General features: G+C 31.9%; 1 protein-coding gene across 3 annotated transcripts; it reads right to left on the bottom strand.

Moving 5' to 3' along the window:
• Window positions 1–1,720: 1,720 nt before the first annotated feature.
• Window positions 1,721–27,510, bottom strand: LOC111709038 (nipped-B-like protein B). Of its 3 annotated transcripts, none has more exons than XM_023482610.1 (14): window positions 27,458–27,510; window positions 26,562–26,646; window positions 24,059–24,183; window positions 23,327–23,356; window positions 22,228–22,356; window positions 21,796–21,863; window positions 20,589–20,698; window positions 19,926–20,050; window positions 19,108–19,320; window positions 11,369–11,611; window positions 9,493–9,627; window positions 5,873–7,568; window positions 3,277–3,853; window positions 1,721–2,380 (listed from the first exon to the last, which is right to left on the bottom strand). In XM_023482610.1, the coding sequence occupies exons 1-13, from the start codon at window positions 27,503–27,505 to the stop codon at window positions 3,690–3,692; spliced, it is 3,171 nt and encodes a 1,056-aa protein (XP_023338378.1). In that variant the 5' UTR covers window positions 27,506–27,510; the 3' UTR covers window positions 1,721–2,380; window positions 3,277–3,689. The 3 variants fall into 3 exon arrangements, with proteins under 3 accessions (XP_023338378.1, XP_023338380.1, XP_023338381.1); XM_023482612.1 differs by having other exon boundaries at window positions 3,496–3,853; XM_023482613.1 differs by lacking the exons at window positions 1,721–2,380; window positions 23,327–23,356 and having other exon boundaries at window positions 3,573–3,853.

Genomic DNA, 27,510 nt, shown 5'->3' with positions numbered 1-27,510 from the left:
AGCTGGATTTAAGGCGTTTATTTGAGAAACTAAATATTATTTGGGCAGACATGAGTCTCACTATGGTGCATTTATAAATGTAATAACTATCGGAAGACACAAATCCTGTGGCATGGAATACTGCACGGTTGTGGCTCATGGCTGCCGCAAGGAGTATGGAATAGATCAGGGAGATACAACTGAACGGACCGCCCTACCATATGATTATGCATGCTTTCCAGACGGTGCTCCATAAGAAATATCCAGAATAGGTTATTGTATACACGGTAATTGTACACCAGACAAATATTTCTTATTCAAATGAAGTACCGTATGCAAAGCATGTAATCATAGGGCGGGCTGCGTCAGTTTTATCTCCCTTCTATTCCATACTCATTGGGCTGCCGGTGTTGTGCATGGAGCGGACTCTCCCTAAAGTTTAAACCATGTCAACACAATGTTAGACATAAAAGCAATTTTAAACCATAAAAAATTATAAATTGACATAAATTAAACACGCATAGTTCTTAAATATATTTTGAAAGGGGGTAAAGACAAAAAAAGTTATTTCCTCCTGAATGTAATTTTTTCCTTTCAAATCCATCAACGATGAATATTTACTCGAGAATGTTTAATCTGTTTTTTTTCCTACCCAAATTCATTAATAAATATCGGAAAATGTCAGAACATTAATCCTTTTATGTCCAACACTTTAAGGGAAGTACGCCCCATGCAAGATTCCGCTTCATGCATGACACCGGAAGACAAAAAGCATGGTATGGAAGGGGAAAATGTTGTGGCTTATGGCCGCCTGCCTTCCCCCGCTCCCCTGTCTGGATTTTTGGAAAAGGCAAGTATATCAATGCACTATCCGGGGGTAGGTAGGAAGGGAACCCCCAGGCGCTATGTAAGCCTCCGCTATACGGTTCCGAGCCTCCCAGATTTGCTAGGCAGACCGAGCCTCCGTCATGCAATAAGATCCTCCGCTCTACAGAATGATTTCCATAAAACTCTTGATTTTTATCTGTAGAATTTTTTTAATTTTTTTTCGAGATAGTGCCACAAAAAGTTTATCAAAGATAAGAAGTATTAATCAATTATTTAAACTAGTTTTTTTAGGGCGCTTCGCGTCCATCATCTATTTTAACCGTAGAGAATAGAATATATAGAGAGGAATTAAAAAAATCTCTCGGTATGAATTTGTTCAGTCCCTTTAAGCCTGAAAGGGAGTTCAACGTGTACAAATCATGTAAATGTTTACAAATTATATGCAGTAGAGTACATTAATACAGTATGTTCCCTAGACTATTCATTTCAATTTCTAATTTTTTAAACTGTTAAATAAAATTTATAATGAATTAGGTGAATAAAAACATCATTTGATTTAAAGTTATAACGGAAAATCTTCGTTTGTAAAGTGAAAGGCATAGAGTCTATATGAAATTTATATGAAATGATAACTGGTCAAATAATTTTAGATTTTCTATAAACTGATATTCCAGGGCCCAACAGGTTATATAACATAAATATGTGAAGTACACCTGCAGTATGGAAACAGTACAACAAAATGGCCGTTTTACACTTTTTTCCAGTAAATTCCTCTCTATATATTCTATTCTCTATGATTTTAACTTTTAATTGTGGCTTCATCTGTGAGCATCTTCTCTTGGCAGCACTCGGTTCCCAACCTAGTTAATGTCAGGGTTTCTTGTGACAGTGCAAAAAAGTATAAAGTATAAAGTTGGACAATTTAGATAATTTATTGAATGATTGTTTGACACAGGGTTGGGTTTGCACAGTGTACAGCAGTTAATAATGTACGTTATACATTGTACAATTTTACGGTTTTTACATAATTTACAGATAAAATACTATACGTTACGTATAGTATTTACATTTGCAATTACACATAGAGCTCAGCAATACAACATATTATAAAAATATTTTTCAAGCATGTATTAATATGCAGGGTGTCCAAGAATAGGAGTATTAAAATGAGCTAAAGGTATAAGTTCCTGGACACCCTGTAATAAACGCTATGGTCCAGAAAGTATAATGGTTAAAAGGTAACATGATTGATTGATTAACTAAATGACAGTTTAATACATGTTTTTTACTAACATTTGTATTTATAGAAATAATTCTAAACTATAGGATAAATATTGGTATTAAGGAATTCACAGTTCACAGTTTATATAAGATCGTATTAATTTCCTTAATTTTAGGTTCTGGAACTATCCAAACATTGTTTGTGAAAACTTGCATCATTTTCGGATGTGTTTACATTTTTCCTCATCGACAATAATTTGTCATCCATCTTTTATTTTCTTATTATTGTGTTTGTTTGCCAGAAAGTATCGAGTAAATGGGTTCTTCTATACCTCTAGTCCAAATTATGCATCTACAATATTTTTGATAAAAATGAATTAAAGTACTAAAAGCTATAAAAACCCAGATTATTTAATGATAGGACAAAAGATGTGGGGTGTATAAATCAGTGCTTAAGTACTTCTATGTGCACAATTAGTTCTGAGATTTTAATATCATCCACTTCCATTTAGAGAGTGTCATGCCCGATTCTAATTCTAATTCGTTTTTCTAGCTTAACAAGTGTTAAATTCTAAACATTCCTCCATTGTTTCTGTAGACGACCACCGCAAATCACTTTTGTGGAGAAGCAACAATTAAAAATTAACAAATACAAATCAATTTTCTAAGTTAAACACATGGAAATCATTTATGGGTATCGTTATGAATGGGACATACCAGCTCTTTAATTGGATGAGATCACTTCAAATCTCGTATATGTTAACATGAAACAGTTCCTTTAAAGAAGAGAAATTGTATGGTTTAGAGCTAATTTAATCACTAAGACATCTTGAAAAATCTGAGTAATCTGAGGCCGAATTAAAAGAATTTGAGCCGCGGCTTAAATTTAAGCCGCGGCTCAAATATGGTTGGTTCCACTAAAATCGTATTCTTTGTTTCAAGATTTAAGCCGGCGTCCAATTGAAACCGGTTTTTGGCGGACTTAAGACGCGGCTCAAATTCATTAAATTCGGACACTATACAGTGTACAATATGTGTAGTATTTTGTTATGGATAAAGGACTCATTGATTTAAATACCATATCTATCTATATGTAATATTAATTATATATACTAAACTGATTAAATGTTCAAATTGATTCAAAAGATAATATGAAATTTCTAAATATTTGTATATTTTATAAATTCAGAAATAATTATTGACGGGTCTAAAATATGAGACTCCATAGATTGGCCACAATATGTTTACCTAATCTAATGCAGAATTTGGCATGTAGATAGTTCGAATGGCAGAAGAAATGAGCACTTCAATTTTATAGGATTTATTAATCCTATATTTTTGTGCTTCACTCTTGGTTGCAGTTTGTGTTTTGGTAGATTATTGGAAGATAGGATTTGTTGTACAAGATGGATCTGTATTAAAATGGCGTAAAGTTCAATGTACGTATGTTCTATATGTTAATTATACCTTACGTTTTTCAGTTATTCATCTAGGTTTGACTACATGTTGTGGTTTGAAACTGAATATTGTTGGTGTTGATCTTGATCCACAATAAAGTTTTTAAACTGCGCGCAGATGTTTCACATTTTTTATAAACTATATTTTGGGCTGGGTTGACACTCTTTAGTTCTTGAGATTAAATCACTAAAAGTTTTATCCTACTAAACACTAGTGAATGAATGATTGCTTGGCATGCCATCAGTAATGATACTGCATGTGTCTGTATCCTCATATACTGTTTCTATCACTTCTATACTATCCACTCCTCTATCATTATTTTCTTCTTTCTTCAACTCCTTCTTTTCTTCTTTTGTTTCTTCACAGCCTACACAATCAGTACAGATTATAAGAATATTCATAGCTGAATAAAAAATGGGGGAAGGAGTGGGGGAGGGTCTGCAAACTTGAAAACAAATATTTAAATATGAACAATAAGATGTATTTACATTCTATAGAACCACTATAGCACTTGAAAGAACCTATCAATTAAACTATAAAGGCATTCTTTAAACAATATTTCAAGTTCTTATTCCTGCACAAGCAATACAAGCAACATTATTCAACACTTCAACCCACCCTACCTCTATATTCAATACAAGCAATACAAGCAACATTATTCAACACTTCAACCCACCCTACCTCTATATTCAATCATTCACAGCTAGAGATGGGCGCATTCAGTTTTTTTTCATTTCGCTCGTTCATCATTCGTTTGGTTATTTTTTTTTTTTTTTTAAATCATTTTGTTCGTTCTCAAAAATATCGGTCATTTTCCATCTATTCCGTTCGTTTTCTCACGGAACGATCGTTCAGTTAAATCGTTACTTAAATGAATTCGTTATTTAAGTAAAAAACGTCAGGTTTGTAAAAAGTTTGAAGAAAAAAAATAGTTTGTTCAATAAAACCCAAGTTTTTTCAAGTTCGTTTTGAAAAAACTGAAGTTTTTTTAGTTCTCTCAACAATCCAAGTCGTTTGACCATCGTTAGTCTTTCTTAACGACACCATCATACACAAAAAATTCTTCGTTCGTTTTAAAAATTTTGTTCATTGAAAAAAACGATTTACATCTCTATTTGCAGCCACATTTTATCCAGTAATATTACAAAAACATTCTGTTATCAATCATCATTATCTCGTTTATACACAAGTTATATGTCACCAACGTTGATGCACAGGGTTGTCCACAAAGAATGATCAGTTTTTTTTTTACATTTTAGTTTCTCTGTAATGCAATAGTACACTTGGGTTTTTCTTAACCAAGATTAATGCGAAATTTTAAGTAATCCTCTATTCTATAGTAATACTCCTTTCATGTCGGTAGCCTGGAAACCTTTATCTGATCTTTAAAGTGGAGTGTTGATTCTGATAATTCCTTTAAGTTTTCCTGAAGTAGAAATGCGAAAGTCACTTTTGATGAGAAACCATAATTAAAAATTAAATTATGAGCATTGACTTTAATGTATTTGTATATAGTTTAATGTATTTGTATATAGTTTAATGTATTTGTATATAGTTTAATGTATTTGTATATAGTTTAATGTATTTGTATATAGTTTAATGTATTTGTATATAGTTTAATGTATTTGTATATAGTTTAATGTATTTGTATATAGTTTAATGTATTTGTATATAGTTTAATGTATTTGTATATAGTTTAATGTATTTGTATATAGTTTAATGTATTTGTATATAGTTTAATGTATTTGTATATAGTTTAATGTATTTGTATATAGTTTAATGTATTTGTATATAGTTTAATGTATTTGTATATAGTTTAATGTATTTGTATATAGTTTAATGTATTTGTATATAGTTTAATGTATTTGTATATAGTTTAATGTATTTGTATATAGTTTAATGTATTTGTATATAGTTTAATGTATTTGTATATAGTTTAATGTATTTGTATATAGTTTAATGTATTTGTATATAGTTTAATGTATTTGTATATAGTTTAATGTATTTGTATATAGTTTAATGTATTTGTATATAGTTTAATGTATTTGTATATAGTTTAATGTATTTGTATATAGTTTAATGTATTTGTATATAGTTTAATGTATTTGTATATAGTTTAATGTATTTGTATATAGTTTAATGTATTTGTAAATAGTTTAATGTATTTGTATATAGTTTAATGTATTTGTATATAGTTTAATGTAATCTTTCTAAAGATTTGTTTCCTAATTATCCTAACGGCATTGAATCTTATCCTAATGTATAATGATCAGTAGTTATTTAAGTATGATTAAGACTGAATATTGAACAATGAAAATGAGAAAAGTTTTCATTAAGTGTTGGACTAGTTGGACTTAAGGGTTTCAGGTTTAAATCTGTAGATTGCCTTGTTGAGATATTCCAATCTCGAGGTTTAGTACAGGAGGATGAATCCGGACATACGGATTAGCTGCAAACTGGGGACTGTCTCCACCAACTTCGCTTCCACTAAGATCACTGTCCGAATCAAACTGAGCAGCAAAAGAGTTTCTAGTTCTTCTGCTCCCGCCTCCAGAACTCTCTTCACTTAAACTCTGAGTTTGAGTAGGGGGACTCTTTCTCTTCTCGTCGCTGGAGTCGGAAGAGTCTGAAAGACTACTGCGTTCAATGAGACTATAGTTTGAGCTCTGTTTTAATTTCTCCCTTTTCAGTTCTATCTCTAGTTGATCCCGAAGCTCCGAGATGGATTTGCTACTGCTTGCTTTACGCTGCCGTCGCATATCAGGACTTTTATCGAACCCAAGGTTATCAAACACCCGGACATCCTTGTTCACTCGGAGGGTCTGGCTCTTTCCTAGATCATGCTCCCGGCTTCCTTTCCTGCTTCCTTCTCTGGTTGTGCTGCTCCGTTTAACCGGCTTCTTGTTCTCTGATTCGATCCAATCACACTGTGTAGTAGATAAGGTTCTCTTATCCTTCCTATCTGTAAGCTCGTTTAATATTAAGTCTGGGGAAGGGTTGGGTTGACTCACGGACCTCTTGAACTTTTTACTTTGCTCATATTCTTTATCGGAACCTTTATTCAGGGTTAGTCGATAGTCCTCTAGTCCAATAGGGTTACTAACTCGAGATTCTTTTCTCTTCTCCGGACTACGATCTCGTCTAGGTCGGTCTGATTTGGATATTTTAGAGACAATAACCTTGTCAGTGACTCTCTCCTTGGACTTGTCTTTCTTGGATTTTAAGACGAAAGCTGGTGGATCAGGATCAGAATGAACCTCGGATTTTTGTCGGAGAATTTCCTTCCCTGTATTCCCGGATTTTCTTCTCCTGTGTCTATTAGGATTAGGTTTGGGTTTATCCGGTTTCTCCGGGTGTGAGGCAACCCTGTTGTGATTTAATATCAGGTTCCCTGCATCCCTCAGCTCTAAACTCATCTTGAAGGGACCCAGCTTGGCAATTGTGACTTCTCTGGGTTCTGGGTCTGTGGATGGTTTATCACCCTTATCCTTACTCCGATCTTTACTCCGTGGTTTGTCCCTGGATTTACTCCGCTTTCTCTTCTTCTCCTCTCCTCCCAGTTTCTCAAAGCTTTTGCTCAAGGTTGTCGCTGATTTAGACAATTTTTTCATTTGATCCAGAGGTTTAGGTTTCCGGGATTTAGAAGGACTACTTGACCTGTTTCTAGCGGCAGGGGTTTCTGATTCAACGCTCTGGCTTCTGTTCTTTAGTTTAGGACGCTGTTCTCGTATTTCTAATGAAACGGGCGGAAGTGCTACAATCAGCTTAGTTAAACCTTTAGCCAGGGTTCCAGCTCTATCCTTCGGTGTTTCCTCCCTCACTTCCTCAATTTTAGAGGATTTTCGTCGCTCACGTTTGCGGGATTTTTCCTTTGCTTTATTTGTTTCATCTCTCTTTTTGTATCGTTGGCCAAGAAAGGGGATATGATGCTTGAAGGTGGTTGGATGAACTGTGGCGTCGTCAAGGTTAGACTGAATACCTCCACCCTCCTCTACATCAGCTTCATGATGTACACTTCGAGGCTTACGTCGTCTTCGTTGCACATAGGGAGTCTTCTTCCCGCAGAATTTCACAATCGTAACCTGCACAAAAAATCAAACTAGTTAGACATTTTTTTCCTCGAAAATTGCTAATACGATGCTAATCTATCTATATATCTAATCTATGTATCTAATATATATATCTATATATCTATCTATATATCTAGAATATATATCTATATATCTATATATTTATATATTTATATATCTATATATCTATCTATCTATCTATAGTGTGTCTAAAAAAACGGGGAATAAGGGTCTACAGACTTGTTTGTAATCAGATTTTCAAAATTGAGACCATTTCTTAAATCTACGCACAATTTCCAATTCAATGATCCCCATTTTAGGGGACAGGGGTGTTGATCTAAAAATGATAATTTTAAAGGATCCTTAAGTTTCCAACTGCAGAGTGAATAAATTTGGAAAAAATAAAGATAACCTCCGTTTGCACATAAGGGTCTATGCAAACTTGTTTGTATTTTCAGATTTTCAAGATTGAGCACTTTTTTGATATTTACGTAAATTTCAGATTCAATAATTTTAGGCTTTTAGATCTAAAAATAACAATTGTACTTTAATCAACTGTATATAGAATTGTGCAAACGGAGATTATCTTTTACTTTTTACTTTGCTCCAGTTGGAAACTTTAGAAGCCATATAAAATTGGTACTTTTAGATCTACAAGCCTAAAATTGAACTCATTGAATCGGAACTTGTACGTAGATTTTAAAAATGGTCTCAATCTTGAAAATCAAATTACAAACGAGTCTGTAGACCCCTAGTCCCCGTTTTTTTTAGACACCCTGGGCCTGTACCTATCTTATCTATCTATAAAAGATTCCCTGAATAAATGTATTCCCAAGAATCCATATTTTTCCTCTTATAAAAAAGAATATATTAGAAACTATCAATACCCTGCATCTATTTACTCTTTATTCACATTTCTCACAAAATTTAGAGAAACAAGATTTTTAGAAAGAAAGACCAACCCCTAAATATTACGGATATTTGCTGCAAAAAACTGCGCCGATTTATATCTCTAATTGGATAATGAGATAGATAGAAGGATAGATGTTACCACCATACAATTTCTATTGGTTCAGAATTGACACCAAACACATGGCTGAACCCTGATTGGATCAGGCGCTAATGGACTCGGCATACAGGAGTGAAAATACAACCATTAAACGTCAAACGTTAAAACCATGCCTTTTATAGGACATTAAATATATGTTAATCATGAAAGCTGACAGTAATAATTGATACACTAGCTAGGATGAACAACTTGACTTCAAAATAAATAACAAAGTTTAAATTGCTTGAGAGACTTCTTATAAAATCCTATAATTATTACGGAGTTGTCAGTAATAATTATCAATTGGCTAAATCTTATCAATTATAACTGAGTTGTCAGTAATAATTATTAATTGGCCACATCTTATAAATTATTAAGGAGTTGTCAGTAATAATTATTAATTGGCCACATCTTATAAATTATTAAGGAGTTGTCAGTAATAATTATTAATTGGCTACATCTTATCAATTATAACGGAGTTGTCAGTAATAATTATTAATTGGCCACATCTTATAAATTATTACAGAGTTGTCAGTAATAATTATTAATTGGCCACATCTTATAAGTTATTACAGAGTTGTCAGTAATAATTATCAATTGGCCACATCTTATAAATTATTACAGAGTTGTCAGTAATAATTATTTATTGGCCACATCTTATAAATTATTAAGGAGTTGTCTGTAATAATAATTAATTGGCCACATCTTATAAATTATTACAGAGTTGTCAGTAATAATTATTAATGGCCACATCTTATAAATTATTAAGGAGTTGTCAGTAATAATTATTTATTGGCCACATCCTATCAATTATAGCGGAGTTGTCAGAAATAATCTATAATAAGCAGCTGACTTGTATTTTTGTATACGATTAGCCCAGTAGCTTACCATGAGAGCTATGACAGCTACGGCAGCGATGACAGCCGAATACCAGTAATTAGTTAGGAAACGTCGTAGAGAAGCTAAGCTCTGATCTGATAGAAGAATTTTTCGTAGAGTTGCCAGAGGACCAGACGGGTCAACCTAGAAATTAGAGTAAATGAAGATAAAGCGTAGTTGTACTTGAGCACAACCGAAATCAGCTAGATGCAAATAGATTCTAGTACAATAGATGGCAACGTAGAATGTGTACACTCTCAGAACAGCTGTATTCTTACGTCACAAGTGTCAACAAAGTTTTTGTGTCCGACAAAATTATTAATAATAGTGATAATTTTTAAACAAAGTGCTTATCTTACCGTAAAATAAGTGCAATTTTATATATTTTTTATTTTCTGGATTTACACATTTTTATTTAATCTTGGAAACCATGTCAACTAATGTGAGTAAATTTTGTTTTCTTTGTTATATTTGACACTTGTGACGTCGAGTATAATTGATCCATTTCTCTGTTGCCACCTATTCTACTTGAAAACCTATTTGGGTAAATGTAGATTTCTCACACGATGTCGCATGAACATCAAGTCTTAACATATAGTTTGGAAAAGAAAGCACGCAGAATCCTGTTTTTTCTTAGCTTTTTACAGACTCAGTGACCTCTACGCCGTAATAATAATTAAACTGGCAAGGGGAAGGGGTTTCAGTTGGCCCGGACAGAACAAAACAGAGTTCGAGAATATTTTTAACTTTGTATCCTTTTTTATTTATGGAGATTATTCAGTGACTTCGAGCAAATGTAGGAATTTAGACTCTTCAATTAAAAAACACTTACAATTATTCTAAATTTTTAGTTATTTTTGCAGGTGGCGCCACAAAATCCGCTAACTTCATAAAGTCAAAATTTTGCATAATGTTATAAAAGTAATTGTAGAGAATTCAATTTCGTAGATTTGGTATATCTGCCCCCCCCCCCCTGAAAGCTGAACTTTTATGGTTTGAATTGAATAGATCAAATATGGTTGCCAAATTATTACTTTTGATTAATAAAAAAGAAACACCTGCAGTCGTACGTTATTTGTTCAATTTCGGTTTTGATTAGACTTATATTTCACCGTTAATTTGTTTAAATAAAATCAATTTTTTCACGATGTTTTATGTATTTAAAAATATTTCATAATTTAGAATTTTGCAAATATTTGAGTTTAACTTTCTGCATCTGCATGATAAAACTAGGAATATGTAAATACTGTACAATACTCAATACAATATATTTCCATATTTACACAAAATATTATTCTATTTGTATACATCAAACCTTGTTTTCTGCTCCCATATATTTTATCTGGATAATGTTTATAAACAGGGGGTATTTACACGATTTAATCGGGGGAGGGGAAGGGGGGGGGGTGGTATTTTTTTAAATAGAAATAAAGCTAAAATATTTAGTATTTTCTACTGGTTATAACTATTGTTGTAACCTGGTTCGTTTTTCCACATATTTGCTCCAAGGGTTAAAATTTTGTTAGAAAAGCAAATTAATGTTTATTATTATTATTATTTTATTAATTTATTTAAAAATGAATTATTCTATTGCTTGCCAAATTTGGACCTTGACGTAAATATATGCAAAAAACGAACCAATAATAATAATAACAAAAATAATTATGATCATAATGTGGAACTAACATCTACATTTTTTACTCTACAGAGGTTTGGTCCATCACCATCATCGAATTTTAAATGATTATAGTGTTTACCTCTCTGCATTTTAGATCATAATAATGTTTACCTCTCTGCATTTTAGATCATAATAGTGTTTACCTCTCTGTATTTTAGATCATAATAGTGTTTACCTCTTTGTATTTTAGATCATAATAATGTTTACCTCTCTGCATTTTTGAAAAACATCACAGTATCCCTGGTAATTATTACAGGGTGTGCCAGGTTTACTGAACATATCTGGTATATCCAGGGGCGGAGTATTCATCTGGAAAGAGGAAACACAAGGGTTTGAATCTCCGGGTAGTTTACAGCACAGCTCACAAGATCTTGTCTCAGGGTCCTCCAACCCCTGGGAGCACTGACAGGACTCCATACCGTAGGCCAAGCAGATAGATCCTGTACACTCCTAAACAATATATTCTTTTAGAACATATTTAATTGTTTAAATTCAAATTTTAACCAAATTTTATAATCATTTAGTTGATAGCAGCGGCAAATATTTAAACATTTCTGTTTTTCTCTAATTTCTTGTTGTTGTTCGTGCATCATCCATCATGTTAGGCTAATATTGAAAAGATAAGAAAACTTTTTTCTGATGTCCTCGCAAACTGCTGAGATTGCTAGAGTTCCAGAACTAACTATAAGAGGCCAGGGTTTAAACAATACATTGTCAAAATGGTAAAGAAAATGGTAAAGAAAATGGTGAAGAAAATGGCAAAGAAAATTGTAAAGAAAATGGTAAAGAAAATTGTACAAAAATTGTAAAGAAAATGGTAAAGAAAATGATAAAGAAAATGGTAAAGAAAATAGTAAAGAAAATGGTAAAGAAAATGGTAAAGAAAACGGTAAAGAAAATTGAAAAGAAAATTGTTAAGAAAATGGTAAAGAAAATGGTAAAGAAATTGTAAAGAAAATGGTAAAAAATGGTAAAGAAAATTGTAAAGAAAATGGCTAGGAAAATGGTAATTAAAATGACAAAGGAAATGGAAAATAAAATTGTAAAGAAAATGGTAAAGAAAATGGCAAAGAAAATGGTAAAGAAAACAATTGCTGAGGCCAGGGTTTAAACAATACATTGTCAAAATGGTAAAGAAAATGGCAAAGAAAATTGTTACGAAAATGGTAAAGAAAATGGTAAAGAAAATTGTAAAAAAAAATGGTAAAGAAAATAGTAAAGAAAATGGTAAAGAAAATGGTAAAGAAAATAGTAAAGAAAATGGTAAAGAAAATGGTAAAGAAAACGGTAAAATAAATTGAAAAGAAAATTGTTAAGAAAATGGTAAAGAAAATGGTAAAGAAATTGTAAAGAAATTGGTAAAGAAATTGTAAAGAAAATGGTAAAGAAAATGGCAAAGAAAATGGTAAAGAAAACAATTGCTGAGGCCCGGGTTTAAACAACACATTGTCAAAATGGTAAAGAAACTGGTAAAGAAAATGGAAAAGAAAATTGTTAAGAAAATGGAAAAGAAAACGGTAAATGAGTCTTTGCCACAAGCTCAAGTTTTCTAATCTTTATATCTTTACACTTACTACCGACCGCTTAATCTGAATATCCAAGGTGGACACTATTGATTTCTGCTTAATCTGAATATCCAAGGTGGACACTATTGATTTCTGCTTAATCTGAATATCCAAGGTGGACACTATTGATTTCTGCTTAATCCGCTCTTTTACCCTTTTATTGAATATCAATCCCAGATTTCGACCAATTCGAGAGTTCTCTCATAAATAGCGCGCAAAATTCCAAAATCAAAAATAGATCAAAAGATTTATCCGTTTAAAGTATCATAGGTTTACACCATCAGATTGGAAAGATGTGTGGGTTAGGGAAAATTTGAATTTGTGGCAAAAACTCAATTTCATTCAGACTAGACAAGCTAAAACTAGACAGTAGTAATAGTAATATTAATGTGATTTAGATCAATCCATAAATAAGAATTTAATAAATAAGAATTTAATGAATAAGAATTTAATGACTCAGCTACATTTTGCCTAGTCACAATTTGCCTAGTCACATTTTGCCTAGTCACAACTTGCCTAGTTCAATCTTGCCTAGGTAACATTTTGCCTAGTTCAAGTTTGCCTAGTAACATTTTGCCTAGGTAACACAAGAGCCTGAGCATGTTTTTTGCCTATTGCGTTTTTTTAAAACAAATTTTGTCAAAAATTAAAAAATTTTTTTAAGCTTAACCAGTTAAATTTTAATGAATTAGATGTTATAGAACAATTGAATTGTATCTTGTCCAGCAATTTTAACATTTTTATTATACTCTACAACAGATGAAATATGGTTATATATCAGATATATATATATATTTTTTAATTACAGTTTACATCATGGAGGATAGATATGTATCATTATTTATCTTATTTCTCAATCTTGGTCTCTGCCCTCTTCCCATCGAAAACATAGGAGAAGTTATTCTTTTCCCTGTAGTTGGGCTTACCCCGAATGGTAAGGGTAAGCCCTGCAGTTATCATGGGAGCCATTTTCAATGTGTCTTTCGATCTGATTGGTTCATAGAAAATTGAACTATTTTTAAAAATTTGCGAAATTTTTGCCAAAAAATTTGCAGATTTTTGAAAAAAATTCTCGGATTGTTGAAAATTTTCTTTGTGAAAAAATGATTGACTAGGCAAAATGTAGCTGAGCCATCCAGTCGAGATTTCATAGTCATAAGTTTTAGACTAAGCTATTTTTAAGGAACAAGAAAATGTTGAAAACTTAAATATATTGTACAATACTGTACTGTATTGTACAATACTGTACTGTATTGTACAATACTGTACTGTACTGTATTGTACTGTATTGTACTTACTGTACTTACTGTACTGTACTGTAATATAGATAGATATATATTTATCATTAAAGTACATAATTTTACATAGACATATTCTTTAAACTAACACTTTAATGACGGGATTTGCCAAGCCAACATTGGCCGTCTTTAATGGCAAACCCGAATGTTATTGTATGATATAATATTTAAATCATACAATTGGAGGTGTTTCGTCCAATAGGTAGGGGAAAGTATTAGGAAGAGAGAGGGGGGTGGGTTATGTAGCTCAATTAGAATCAGAAGCTAGCTCAGAACTTAGGAAAGCACATTTTTATTCAGAAATACATAAATAACAGTTTGATCTTGAACATTCAAATTGCAGATACATATTTGTTTTATTCACATGCAATTTATTTTTTAACAAGTTTAATGAACACGAGTTCTTTATTTCTAGTATACTAAACTGCATTGTACAATACTTTTCTTTATTTCTAGTATACTAAACTGCATTGTATAATACCTTTACAACAGCTTACTGCGTTGCCTTAATCTAAACCTTTTCTAAGAAAGTTGACAGAAAGTAAAAGATCTATTGAGATGATTTCTTAACAACTTTATAGACTAAAGAAGAACAAAGTTTTTACTTCGTTTCTAACTTTACTAGGGAACACTGAACAAATATAGATAGACACATAATAGAGTGTAGAGTGTAGAGTGTAGAGTGTAGAGTGTAGAGTGTAGAGTGTAGAGTGTAGAGTGTAGAGTGTGTAGAGTAGAGTATAAGCTATAAATGAACCAATATAAAGGATACACTGCAGTAGAATGCCCAGGGGAGAAAAAGCATAAATTTCTGTTTCTTTAACATTCTTTCAGGAAATACCATTTGGTTTAAGACTTGATATTGGAATTCACTAAGGTGCACGTTTTCGATAACAAACTATATTACAGAGAGTACAGTGGTACCCATAAAACTGTGGAATATTATTATTACATATATACATTAATACATTAATATACATAGGCAAGTGTCATAACATTGCTTTTTATGTCAAATATTTATTGAAATGGTTAAAATATTAGGGTAAATGATCTGTCATGTTTATGAGGATTTTACAAACTTTGATTGGCCTCCGTTTATGTTTTTCTAACAATTATACTTTCGGAAATTTTTATCTGCAACGACTAAATTAAATATTAATCATTTCTATATTTTTAAGTTCACGTATTTTGTGACACCGAGTAAGAGGGTATGAGGAAGCTATGCTAAACCAGCAGGGGGTTTAAACCCCAGCATTCGTCTGTCATATAAATATAATCAAATCTTTTTATATCATAACAATACAATATACCCTCCTATACCATCAATAACTTCATATCCATACCTTCTTATCCATACCCTCCATACCATCTTATCCATACCATCTATACCTTCTTATCCATACCCTCCATACCTTCTTATCCATACATTCCATACCTTCTTATCCATACCCTCCATACCTTCTTATCCTTACCATCCGTACCTTCTTATCCATACCATCCATACCTTCTTATCCATACCTTCTTATCCTTGCCATCCATACCTTCTTATTCTTACAATCCATAACCTTCTTATCTAAACCATCTTATCCATACCCTCCATCCCTTCTTATCCATACCATCCATACTTTCTTATCCTTACCATCCATACCTTCTTATCCTTACCATCCGTACCTTCTTATCCTTACCATCCATACCTTCTTATCCTTACCATCTATACCTTCTTATCCATACCATCCATACCATCTATACCTTCTTATCCATACCATCCATACCATCCATACCATCCATACCTTCTTATCCTTACCATCCATACCGTCTATACCTTCTTCAATTTATTTCTGAATATTTCTAAGCACGTGTCGCTATCATTATTATACATCAACAAACCATTTAGATAAGATTGTGTAAACTTCTTCTTGAATTCAAATATAAAGATTCAATGATTTATTCCATACAACAGCAATCCATGTACTAGAATTTAAATAGATTTCTTTTAAATTACTTTTTAGGGATTACAATTCACGCCAACTTAAAGTGAATTAAACGTTAGTTTGAAATCTTAAACATTTTCAAAAAAAGAATAAATAAGTTTTGATTGAAACCAAATAAATTGTCTTCGTTCTATACTTGTGCGTTAAATCGAAATAGGAGGCGCTTAGTGGTCAAAAAGTCATCTTTTTCGACGTAAACATAAATTTAACAACCTTTAATTCAAATTCTGCACAAAATGAAAATTTCGTTGAGTTTTGCAATAATAAATCCCCAAAAGCAACATCTGATAAACTGTAAAAAGTAAAAATAAATCTATTTTAGAAATGTTTGTAAACCCACCTTGATGCTGTTGTATATATGGTATATATATATACATTGATTGGGTAATTTGATCAATTGATTAGCTTAAAAAGAAAACCAGCAATATATATTTTTTATATGTTTTTGCTTTGATTAACTAGAGAGATAGAAGTATATACACAAATCTAATTTTCTAATCTATTATTTATGTACTTGGAACATACTGTACATAAGATGCATAGAAACATACCAGAGGTTACTGCAAACTATACACAGAAGGAGAAGCTCAAATTTCTGCAATATTACTAGCACGTAAAAAATCTTTGTTCTTCTCATATAGCTGTTCAATAAGAAGAATTATGATTGAAAACATAGAAGAAGGTAAACAACTTATTTTTACCTAAAAAATCATGTATTGTTTCTTGAAATCATACATTTGCTCCATTTGATCAATAGATCGCCTAGAAATGCTACACATATTGTGCACACGTCAGCTGTAGTACATTTGAATATCCGAGCCGGGTCAATCTTTTCGGTCTCAGTTTGTACTGTATCGCCCGGACATTGGGTAAATAAGGCAGACACTCAATAGGACTAGCCGGTGCAACAAGGTTGACGCGGTCAGACTTTAGGTTGAATTTACTTTTACTAAAGTGTTAGAGGTGCGTGTGCAATATTAAATCAGAAAATAGGGAATGCGAATCGTATTTCTTATTCATAAGAGTAAATGGGGTGTACAATGTACATTTTGGGTTCGATTGCCTCAGATTTTACTGTTTTTACTGCATACTGTCTTTTAGGGTGTTTCACGCTCATCTTCTCACTCGATTGTAAACATTTTTTCTTTGTATACATTGTAAAGCAAAGACAAAAGAATTTGCGGATTTTATCAAAAAAAAACTTGTAGATTTTTAAAAATTAATAGAAATCGAGTTTTGTTGGAGGCTAATTTTTTTAAATTTTGATCATCCATAAACCTTTCCTTAGTCATGTGAGGTCCCACAAAAATTTGGGCCGGATTAGTTCAGCCGTATTGCCGTTTATTGGATACAAACGGACATATAAACGAAAAAACAAACAAACAAACAAGCAAAGTATAAATAGATTGGTAAATATTCAAAAATGATGATTTAAAAACTTTAATCCGGATCATTTTAAATTTTATTTGATCTGAAGAAATCCACAAACAAAGATAGATATTTGTTATTTTTTTATTTAATTAAAAATCTTTTAAATGCTTTGAAGACCTGAAATAAAATTCAAAATATGTTCAAAACATCTAGAACCATATTTGTGCGTCTTCATTGTCTAGGAATCCCAGAGTTTTTATATTTATCTTTCTTTATAGCTATAAATATATGTAGTTTAATATTATTAGTATCACCTATCAGTTTAACAGTTTTTATACAGGGTGTCCCACGAAACATGACAATAGTAAGACGACTTGAAAGTCGTCTTTGGTATTTGAATTTATTTGTGACATTTAGTCTTCTATCTACTTTAACATGTATGATTCTTGAAACAATTATCACATAATTCTCCTAGCCCTGGCATTTCCAAAAAGTGGTCTGTGTTTTTTGTGATTTCAATATTACCGGAGATATAAACGAAATTCTTCATATCTCGGGCAATATTGAAAGCACAAAAAAGGCAGACCACATTTTGGAAATGGCAGGACAAGGGAAATTTTGTGATTATTATCTCTAGAAATTTACTTCTAAAATTAGGTTGACAAATAAACGCAGCACATTATATCAAAATTCAAGACGACATTCAAGTCGTCCTGCATACTGTCATGTTTCGTGGGACACCCTGTAAAAAATATCTATGTTTGACTATCAAATATATGTAAGTGTGTATATAATATATCCGTGTATTGGTTTATGTGATAGATATAGAATCTTCTTATATATCTTGGAAACCCAGCTTTGTCTAAATTTCTAAACAATTTCCCGCACTTCAACGATTTGACCGAGAAACTAAAAAGTCGACCCACTCAACTTAGAATCTTTAAATAAAAAGTTAAGCACATTCCCATGGGTCTTCCGAAATCCCCAATTAAAAAATTGAGGCAAATCGGTCCAGGGATTCACAGGGATTATCTTATATGGATATAGATAAAGAGGATAAATGAAATTAATAAAATTAGAGGAATAATGGTATAAATGGAAGAATAATTAGATTATTAGATATATCAATTGTATTCTTTCAAACATACAAAACATACATAATACATACAATACATACATAATACATACAATACATAAACATTACATACATGCAATACATACACAATACATACAATACTTACACATTACATACAATACATACATAATACATACAATACATACATATTACATACAATACATAAATAATACATACAATACATACACATTACATACAATACATACACATTACATACAATACATAAACAATACATACAAAACATACATATAATACATACAATACATACACATTACATACAATACATATACATTACATACAAAACATACATAATACATACATTACATACACATTACATACATCTATAAAGGTGGTTTTAAAAATTCACTTGCAGAAAATGCCAGGTTTTGCATATTTCGGTTTTATAGCTTGGAGATAATCCAATACAAAAAATATGGAAAAATAGATAAGGAAATAGATAGAAACTAGATAGAAACTAGATAGAAAAGTAGATAGAAAAATATATAGAAAAAAATAAAAAAATAGATAGAAAATAGATAAAAATAGATAGAAAAAAGAAAGAAAATAGATCTAAAAATGAGCCTACCCCTAGAAAGCAGACGAACTCCTCATTGCACACAGTTTTATTTTGTTTGAGTAGGGAGGGAGGACACTGTGTTCCCTGACCATTACAATAACTCTCATCCCTGCACCCGTTATCCTCCCTGCACTGGTTCCCGAGGTTGTAGGAGCAGTCCCTACTGCAGCAGGGACCCTGGCTAGGAGAGCAGACACGTCCAGGTTTCAGGGTACACGGCAGCTACAACAATTTTACAATTAACCCCTGGCTACAACAAAAAATATATTAATTAGAATATTTTAGCTAGACTCAAGTTCAGATCTTTGATATAAAAGCAATTGTGCAGTGTAAAGGGACCCACTGAACTTAATAAAATTTAATTAAAAAATAGAATAAGTTTGCTTCAGTTGCGTCTCCTTATTCAAGGGCGTATTCAAGGGTCTGAGCCCCCATAGCCCCCACCCTGAATTTTCATCTGTTTTTATTCCTTAGTTTTAACAGGTCCAACTTTCCTAAGGGTAGAAATATGTTTACTTAATATGTTCACTGATGGCTTCTTTTGATTTCTGGATTTCGACCAATGAGTTCTCTCATAAAATGGCGCGCACAATTTCAAACTTCCCGGCTTCTGATACGCCAATTGAATACTCCTTTTGGTTTTATTTTATTTACATTTCGGGATTCCAACTAAAGGTTAAAAAGGAGAGATATAGCATTGATCTCAGTAACCACAATTCTAAAGCTTTAAACTTAGAACAAATTCATGTTTTTCAGAGACAAAATCAATAGTAGACTTTTACAATAATTTTCAACAAAATATTTAAAGTTTTGTGCGCAAAATGAACCTGATTTGCCGCGTATTTGGTTCTCTGTGGCCAACAGCAATCCTCTAAACAATCCTCTTCCCAACCACAATCACACTCCTCCCCCTCCTCTACCACACCGTTACCACAGATTGCCATTTGTGGTTCTACAATTAGGAAATTAATCATTACAGTGCAATAATACTCGGTAAAAATTCTAGTTTAGTTGGTTAAATGAATCCTTAACAAAGTTGCAATTGGTAGAAAAGCTTCGGTGTGTACTGTGTAAGCCATATAATCTTTTTAACAAGCTTTAAAAACTATTATTTATGTATTTTAATCTTGTGCGAGTTAAATTGTAGTGAATATTCAGATATATTCTTAAAATTTTACTTTTAATAAATTTCATAAATTAATTGTTCTTGGAATTCGCTGAGTTCACACAGAAAGGAAACAATTACCAAATCTTTTTTGTTGATTAAAAAAGTATTATCTTTAAATTAAAGTTCTTCTCTCATATATGTTAGCTGGACCGAATTCGCTGGCGTTTTTTAGGGAACCCTTGAGTACCCTGAAGCTAAAATAGGCTTAAGAATTGGAAATATCTTTTACAAAAATCGGAATTTTATTTTTCAAAATCGAAATTTTTTATGTTTCAAAATTCCACGGGCACCGACGGGCATTTCATCCAGTGATAATTATTACCTTTAAAGCATCCTTTATGTCCTCTAGCTTTAGCCTCCAGAACCTGGTTTATACTGTTGAGGCTGCAGGGAGAAAACTTCTTGTTATTCATCTTATCACCGGAGGTTGCTCTGTAGGTTTTATTTATTTTATACACTTTCCATTTTACAGTAATCCAAAGGTTATCAGCTCTCGGGTCAAAATATCCATGAGAATATTTCCAATTACTTCTTGAAAATTAAAGTTAAAAACAAGTTCTAAAATTTACATGTCTAGGGATAAAAAAAGTGTGTAAGTTAGTCAGGTAAAATTTAAAGGCCAAGGATTTAGTCGACACAGTCTTGAAAATTGATACCTTTTAATAGCTTGGAGTCGATCTAATACCTATTAATAGCTTGGAGTCGATCTAATACCTTTTAATAGCTTGGAGTCGATCTAATACCTTTTAATAGCTTGGAGTCGATCTAATACCTTTTAATAGCTTGGAGTCGATCTAATAAGTTAGAACCAAGGATAATAGAATATTTATTAGAGAGGAATTTACTAGAAAAAAGTGTAAAACGGCCATTTTGTTGTATTGTTTCCATACTGCAGGTGTACTTCACATATTTGTGCTATATAACCTTTTGGGCCCTGGCGCATCATTTTATAGAAAATCTAAAATTAATATTAAAAGAAAACCAAATTATGAAAAGGGCTGGTTTCATAATTGACCAATGATCATTTCACATTGACTCTATGCCTTTCACTTTACAAACCATGATTATAAATCAAATGATGTTTTTTATTCACCTAATTCATTTTAAAAAGTTAATTTTAAAGCTTTAAAAAAATCTAAAATGAAATGGATAGTATAGGGAACATAATGTATTAATGTACTCTACTGCATATAATTTGTGAACATTTATATGATTTGTACACTTTGAACTCCCTTTCAGGCTGAAAGGGACTGATGAAGGACTTCTTGTTTACATTGTTCCTTTTTAGGATTTTTTTCATTAAAAACAAAATATTGACCATACTCACAGATGGTCAAGAATTCTTTAAAACTATATTAAGGCCATGCTTGACTTAGTTTCGAATTATTGAAGTCACGTGAGTTTCTTTTCTTTTTGCAGTTCTTAAGATCCAATATTTTTTCAATGTGTGTTTCTTTGTGTCTATGTCCCAGAGATAAAGCATCTTTTATTTTTGATAAGCTGCACAATGTTAGTATAAAATAATATTCCTGGCAAACATTATATAGTTCCCATTCTCTCCGCCAGGGACACACTCAGATACGGTCTCAGGATCATGCTGAAACAAGACATTTTATAGTTCCCATTCTCTCTGCCAGGGAAACACTCAGATACGGTCTCAGAATCATGCTGAAACAAGACATTTTATAGTTCCCATTCTCTCCGCCAGGGAAACACTCAGATATCGTCTTAAGTACAAGCAAGAAGGTGTGTCTTTTTTCTATTTACTAGCAGCAGCGCTTGGCCCAGTAGTTGATAGAGTCGCAGAGATTTTTATCAACTAAATTGATTTTTTTGGAGAAGTATCGATTGACCCACCTGAACCAGACAAATATTGAATTGTCCCAGGTCAGCAGGCTTGTATATTACAATAAGTTCATGTGTTAAAAGTTTATTTAAAATAATGAATATGGTAGACTTACCGGAGACCCAAAATTGTGTCCCATTTCGTGGGCCATAGTAACATGGGACACAGCAGGTGGGACATGCTTTCCGTAATTCAGTAGGGTGATCACTCCGGTGTTTAAGCTCTTGAAACTTCCTCGATAATGCTAAAATAACAAAAAACAAATATAAATTCATACTAATGGTTTATTTTTCTGAGAAAAAAATATAGCTAAAGTTTATTTCAAAAAGCTGAGTAAGAAATAGCTACTGAACCCCGTGAAAGTTATCATAAAAAAATTTAATAAAAAGTCAATTAGAAATATCCAGAAAAATATATCTTCATCATCAAAAAGCAAAATCTCCCGTGCCATATTTTACATACTTAACGATTTATATAGGCAACAAAGTGCCCAGCAAGGTTCTTTTTTAAGGTTGGTTACTATCAATGCGCTCAAATGTCGTTTCCTTAGCATAGATAGATAGAATCTGCATATAATGTCACTCTCGCCTCTATAATCAGTGACGTCATATCCGGATTTTATCTATCTATGTTAAGGAGACGTACATTGGAGCGCATCGAGAGTATCCTCCTTATTAGATAACTTTGGTACCCAGCAATAACTCTTTTATTTTTATTTTCTATGTGCTGGGAAGAAAAGTGAGGGAAATTCTGAAAATAACTTCACACAATAAAATATTCTTTCACACACAAACATCATAAATTATGCATAAATAGTATAAATTGTCGAGTTCAAACATGAATTACGAGTCCATTAAGAAACTGACAATCACAATGTAAATTTTCTAAATAATAGAGCTTTTCGCTTATATATATTTATTTATATATATTATATGTTAGCTATATAGCTGGCCAAACGGCTGGACCGAACGGGCTAATTTTTTTTGAGGAAACCCATGGGTATTCGTAGGTTAATATAGGCAAAACAAATTCTAATTTTTTCTTCTTCAAAATCGATTTTTTTATAATTCGGTTTTTTAATTCCACGGTTAACGGCAGGCACAATGAGATTGCAGAAGATATTAAAAATTCCTGATACTTAGACTTAGAGCCTATAGTGCAGGTATTAAATAATCGTTTTTGTGATATATATTGTTTGAAAATATTGTACTTACTCCATCTTTGTTGAGTGCCGATATATGCAGCTTGAAAATAATTTAAAAATAAATATTAAAACATTTTGTAAAAATTTCAACAAACATTTATTTTTCAACAATAAAGATATTTTCTGAATTGTTTTTTAAATAAAATTTTTCAAATTGCTTTTGATTTTTTGTCTTTTATTCTTAAGCTCATTGTAAAAATCAAACTAAACTATCAAATTGAATTTTTTTTAAAGTGAAAATTATTGTTTTTTTTAATTGCTTCGTAGACATTTCTTTTAATTTTTTTTTAACGTAAAAACTAAATTTTAATTTTTTTGAATTTATTCATTTTACAAAATAAAATATTGTACATCGCAATTTTATTGAATCTCCTTTATAAATATACCGTCAATCATTTTAATGTTTATATTAGCTTGTTCCATAAAAAAAAAAAAAAATGGCTGCCACTTCTCTTGAAATCTGTTGCTAAGGCTAAACATTGTGAAATATTGAAAAAGAGACTATAATGGAATAAATCATTGATTGTGAAGTTGCATCGAATTTTCAGAAAAGTGTGTACAACCAGTACAACCAGGGGCGTATCAGGATTTTTTTCAGGGAGGGGGGGGGCTTAACTTTTTGCTTTCCAGGGGGGGTTGCAGGTTGCTCAGCACCCGTTGTTGGGATCTAAAGCTCGTAGAATTCACTGGTTCATGGGGACCACCCCCTTGAATACGCCCCTGTACAACCCCTTTAATTTACCCCGTTCTTCTCGCAGACCCCTCCAGCATTCTTGAGGTCTCCCGTCCAGGCCAGGCCGAGGGTGCCCCCCTCGAAGTCCCTGTATGTGAACATGTACGCCAGGCAGAAGGCGTCATAATCCTCCTCTGCAATTAATCACATTTTCAAATTTAAATAAAAAAAATGATTTTATAATCTTCATAGTTTTCCAACCTGATGGTGGAAACATATATAAATATCGTACATATGGTTGCAAAGATATAGATATAAGAAAACCGAGTTTTTGCAACAATCTTTGAGTTTCTAATCCAGAAATCTTTGCAACCCCATGTCTTAGAGACCTTAGATATCCCGAACTATGAATTCTGTTATATCATATATGCAAAACTTAAATCACCAGGTTGCAAAGATATAGGGATTAGAAAATCTAAGTTTGTGGCAAAGACTTAATTCCTTCGAATTCAAGAAAATGCGAAAGAATTTACAACCTAATGGTGGAAACATTTACAAATATCAAAGGTCTGCAAAGCAAAAGTATTTTCTTTGGTCGGATAGGAAACTGATTTGCTCATTTTACATAAAAATATAATTTCTAAAAACTTCAATTGATATCCAAGTTAAAGAACAAGAACCAAGGTTTTACGATCTGGGGTCAAATTTGTTATAAACAGCGACAAGTCAGCTAATAACATTGAACTCTTCAACTTGAACCATTGAACCAATGTACAAGAAAGGGGTTCAACTATGTCTACGTTGTTTTACTACTTCTCGCTATTTATTAAACCTGAGGCCGAATTTAAAGAATTTGAGCGGCGGCTAAAATTTAAGCCGCTGCTTAAATATGGTTGGTTCCACTTAAAATTGTATCAAATGTTTTAAGATCTAAGCCGGCGCTTAATTTAAACCGGGTTTTAGCGGATTTAAGCCGCGGCTCAAATTTTTTAAATTCGGCCTCTGGTCTCAAGTCTTTTCTGTATCCAAGGTTATAATGCAAGGAAAGTTATTTAAGAGGTGTACGCATCTTTTGTACTGCAGTGTACTGTCTCTATGCGGTAATGTAAACACAAGAAGGACGTCGAAGCCTGACATGGGATCCATCTTTCACATAAAAAATCAATGAAATATTCTGGTCATAGGAAACTATTATGTAATTATCAAAATTATAAAAATTTAATGCTTTTAACCTCCTCGGATACTTAACGAATAATGATGCATCGATTCTATTCTTGTACGCAGAGTATACGCATACTGTAATTAACTTTCCTTGCATTATAACCTTCTCTGTATCTAACCTATAGTTTAATGATAAATAAATTGATAAATGAATCAAAATAAATTGTCTCTTAAGAAAAAGTGAAATGCGCCTAATCGCGCGGAACGGAGGAGAGGTGAGGGGTTAAACGATTCATTACTCTTTCCATCCAATTCCCCCATTACAGTTTCAAAACTTGATTTTTTTTTCTGGAAAGTTTTCAAACTACGTGCACTGATTCTTCTTTAGGTGAATTTTCTATTTGTTTGTTTGAATTCAATAAACGCTAAAAGAGCAAAACAAATCTGGCCGGGGTAAAGGTGCCACGGCCGTTGAAAAAAATGTTTGCAAAAACTTTTATTTTAAATTTTAAATCCCGAAATGAGCACAGAAAAACTGTGTCTTATTTTTTGGTCTGCAATTTATAATTAAAAGATGTTCCTAATTTTATTATTGCAAAAAGTCAAAATAGTCTAAAAATCTACTCTATTTTTATAGGCAATTTAATTTAAATTGAAATAAATATTTACATTCTGTTTTCAGAATAAGTCGGCTCTTGTGTTAAATGTATTTTTATATTTGAAAGAACGATTTTTTATTGAAAAAATGAAGATATTATTTTAAACTTTAAAAATGAAAAATCCATATAGAATAGTATTTTGAGAATTTGAAGCTATATATGTAGTGCGTATATAATATATATAATAGTTTCAAAGTTTGATGAATAAGAGGAGAGATAGATAGATAGATAGATAGATGAAAAGTTATGAATAATGGATTCTATTTTGTACAGCTAGGGATACAAATTTTATTTTAAAATCAAAAGATTAAACTTTTATAAATTTTGGATTGAAGGGATTGTTTGCTTGATTAAGAAAACATTTATTTCTGTAAAATTTGTGTATTTGATAATGAGGTTGCGTAGATATAAGGTTTAGAAAAAACAGAATTTCGTTTGGAGCGTTAGGTTCTATCTATCTATGTATCTATCTATCTATATATGTATGTGTCTATCTATCTATCTATCTATCTATCTATTTATCTATCTATCTATCTATCTATCTATCTATCTATCTATCTATCTATCTATCTATCTATCTATCTATCTATCTATCTATCTATCTATCTATCTATCTATCTATCTATCTATCTATCTATCTATCTATCTATCTATCTATCTACATATCTATCTATCTATCTACCTATCTATTTACATATATATATCTATCTATCTATCTATCTATCTATCTATCTATCTATCTATCTATTTACCTGAGAATATTTCTAGAAACTTCTCGACACCGTAATTGCCTGGAAACCTATACTCTGGATCTTCTAGCGCATCCTCAGTGTGAACCTAGAAACCATCTCAAAATCAGCTGATTTTTCAAAACAAAGTTTGTTAATTGACCGAACAACAAGAAAAAAATATAAAAAATAATTTGGTTAAAACAGTTTGTTAATTTTTTAACTTAATGTCAAGTGGTATGGTACCCCTCCCTGGACAGAAATATTAATGAAATTATTCAAAAAGAAAATACGTCTACGACAGTAAGAATCAGAAAACTGTGGGAAAGGGAGACGACATAAAAGTAATAATTATGTGTATTTCATGTTTATTGCATTATTTAAAGCCATTAATTAAGTCTTAAAGTCGTCTTCCTATTCCAAAGTTGTCTTGGTTCTCATTGTAGCTAACTAATCAGAGGTTGGTAAAAACTCATTTTCACCCCTCAAAGAACGATTAAATTTTAGGGGAAAAATTAGCAACAAAAAAAAGATCGGGATCCGGATTAAAATCCGGATGGAATGGATCCAAAGCACTCATTGGAAATCTTTTTTTTATTTTGTCGAGAATTAAATTAAAATAAAATCTATATTTTAAAACGTTGCTCAGCTAAACCTGGAGCCTATCTATATACTTTAAATCAAAACTTTTATTCTTTCCAGAGATGTACATTCATCAAATTTAAATTGAGATAAAGGGAGGATTGTAGAAATGCATTTTTTGAAAAGTTTAATTCAGTTCGAATTAAATGCAGTTTATCCGCTAAGGAAAAGGACTTCAGTTCTGTGAAAATAGACACAAAAACAAAGTTAAGAACTTTTTAACAAAAATTACAAAATTTTTATTAGCAGATTTTTCGCCGATTTCGAGAATATATTTCCTTAACACGCTTGATCATGAAGCTGATGTTGTCAGGTTTACCGTCCATGTCAA

The sequence above is a fragment of the Eurytemora carolleeae genome, unplaced genomic scaffold, assembly GCF_000591075.1.
Source record: "Eurytemora carolleeae unplaced genomic scaffold, Eaff_2.0 scaffold935, whole genome shotgun sequence".
Lineage (NCBI taxonomy): Eukaryota > Metazoa > Arthropoda > Copepoda > Calanoida > Temoridae > Eurytemora > Eurytemora carolleeae.
Note: the sequence above shows the minus strand (reverse complement) of the source record. Positions and strands in the feature narration are given on the sequence as shown.

Excerpts from the sequence above, each read along its gene's own strand:
- LOC111709038 (XM_023482610.1), bottom strand. The coding sequence starts at position 27,505 with ATGGACGGTAAACCTGACAACATCAGCTTCATGATCAAGCGTGTTAAG. Across the intron at positions 26,647-27,457 it reads TCATGATCAAGCGTGTTAAG|GTTCACACTGAGGATGCGCT; the intron begins GAAATATATTCT and ends GATGGTTTCTAG. Across the intron at positions 20,699-21,795 it reads AACTATATAATGTTTGCCAG|AGCAACCTCCGGTGATAAGA; the intron begins GAATATTATTTT and ends TAAAACCTACAG.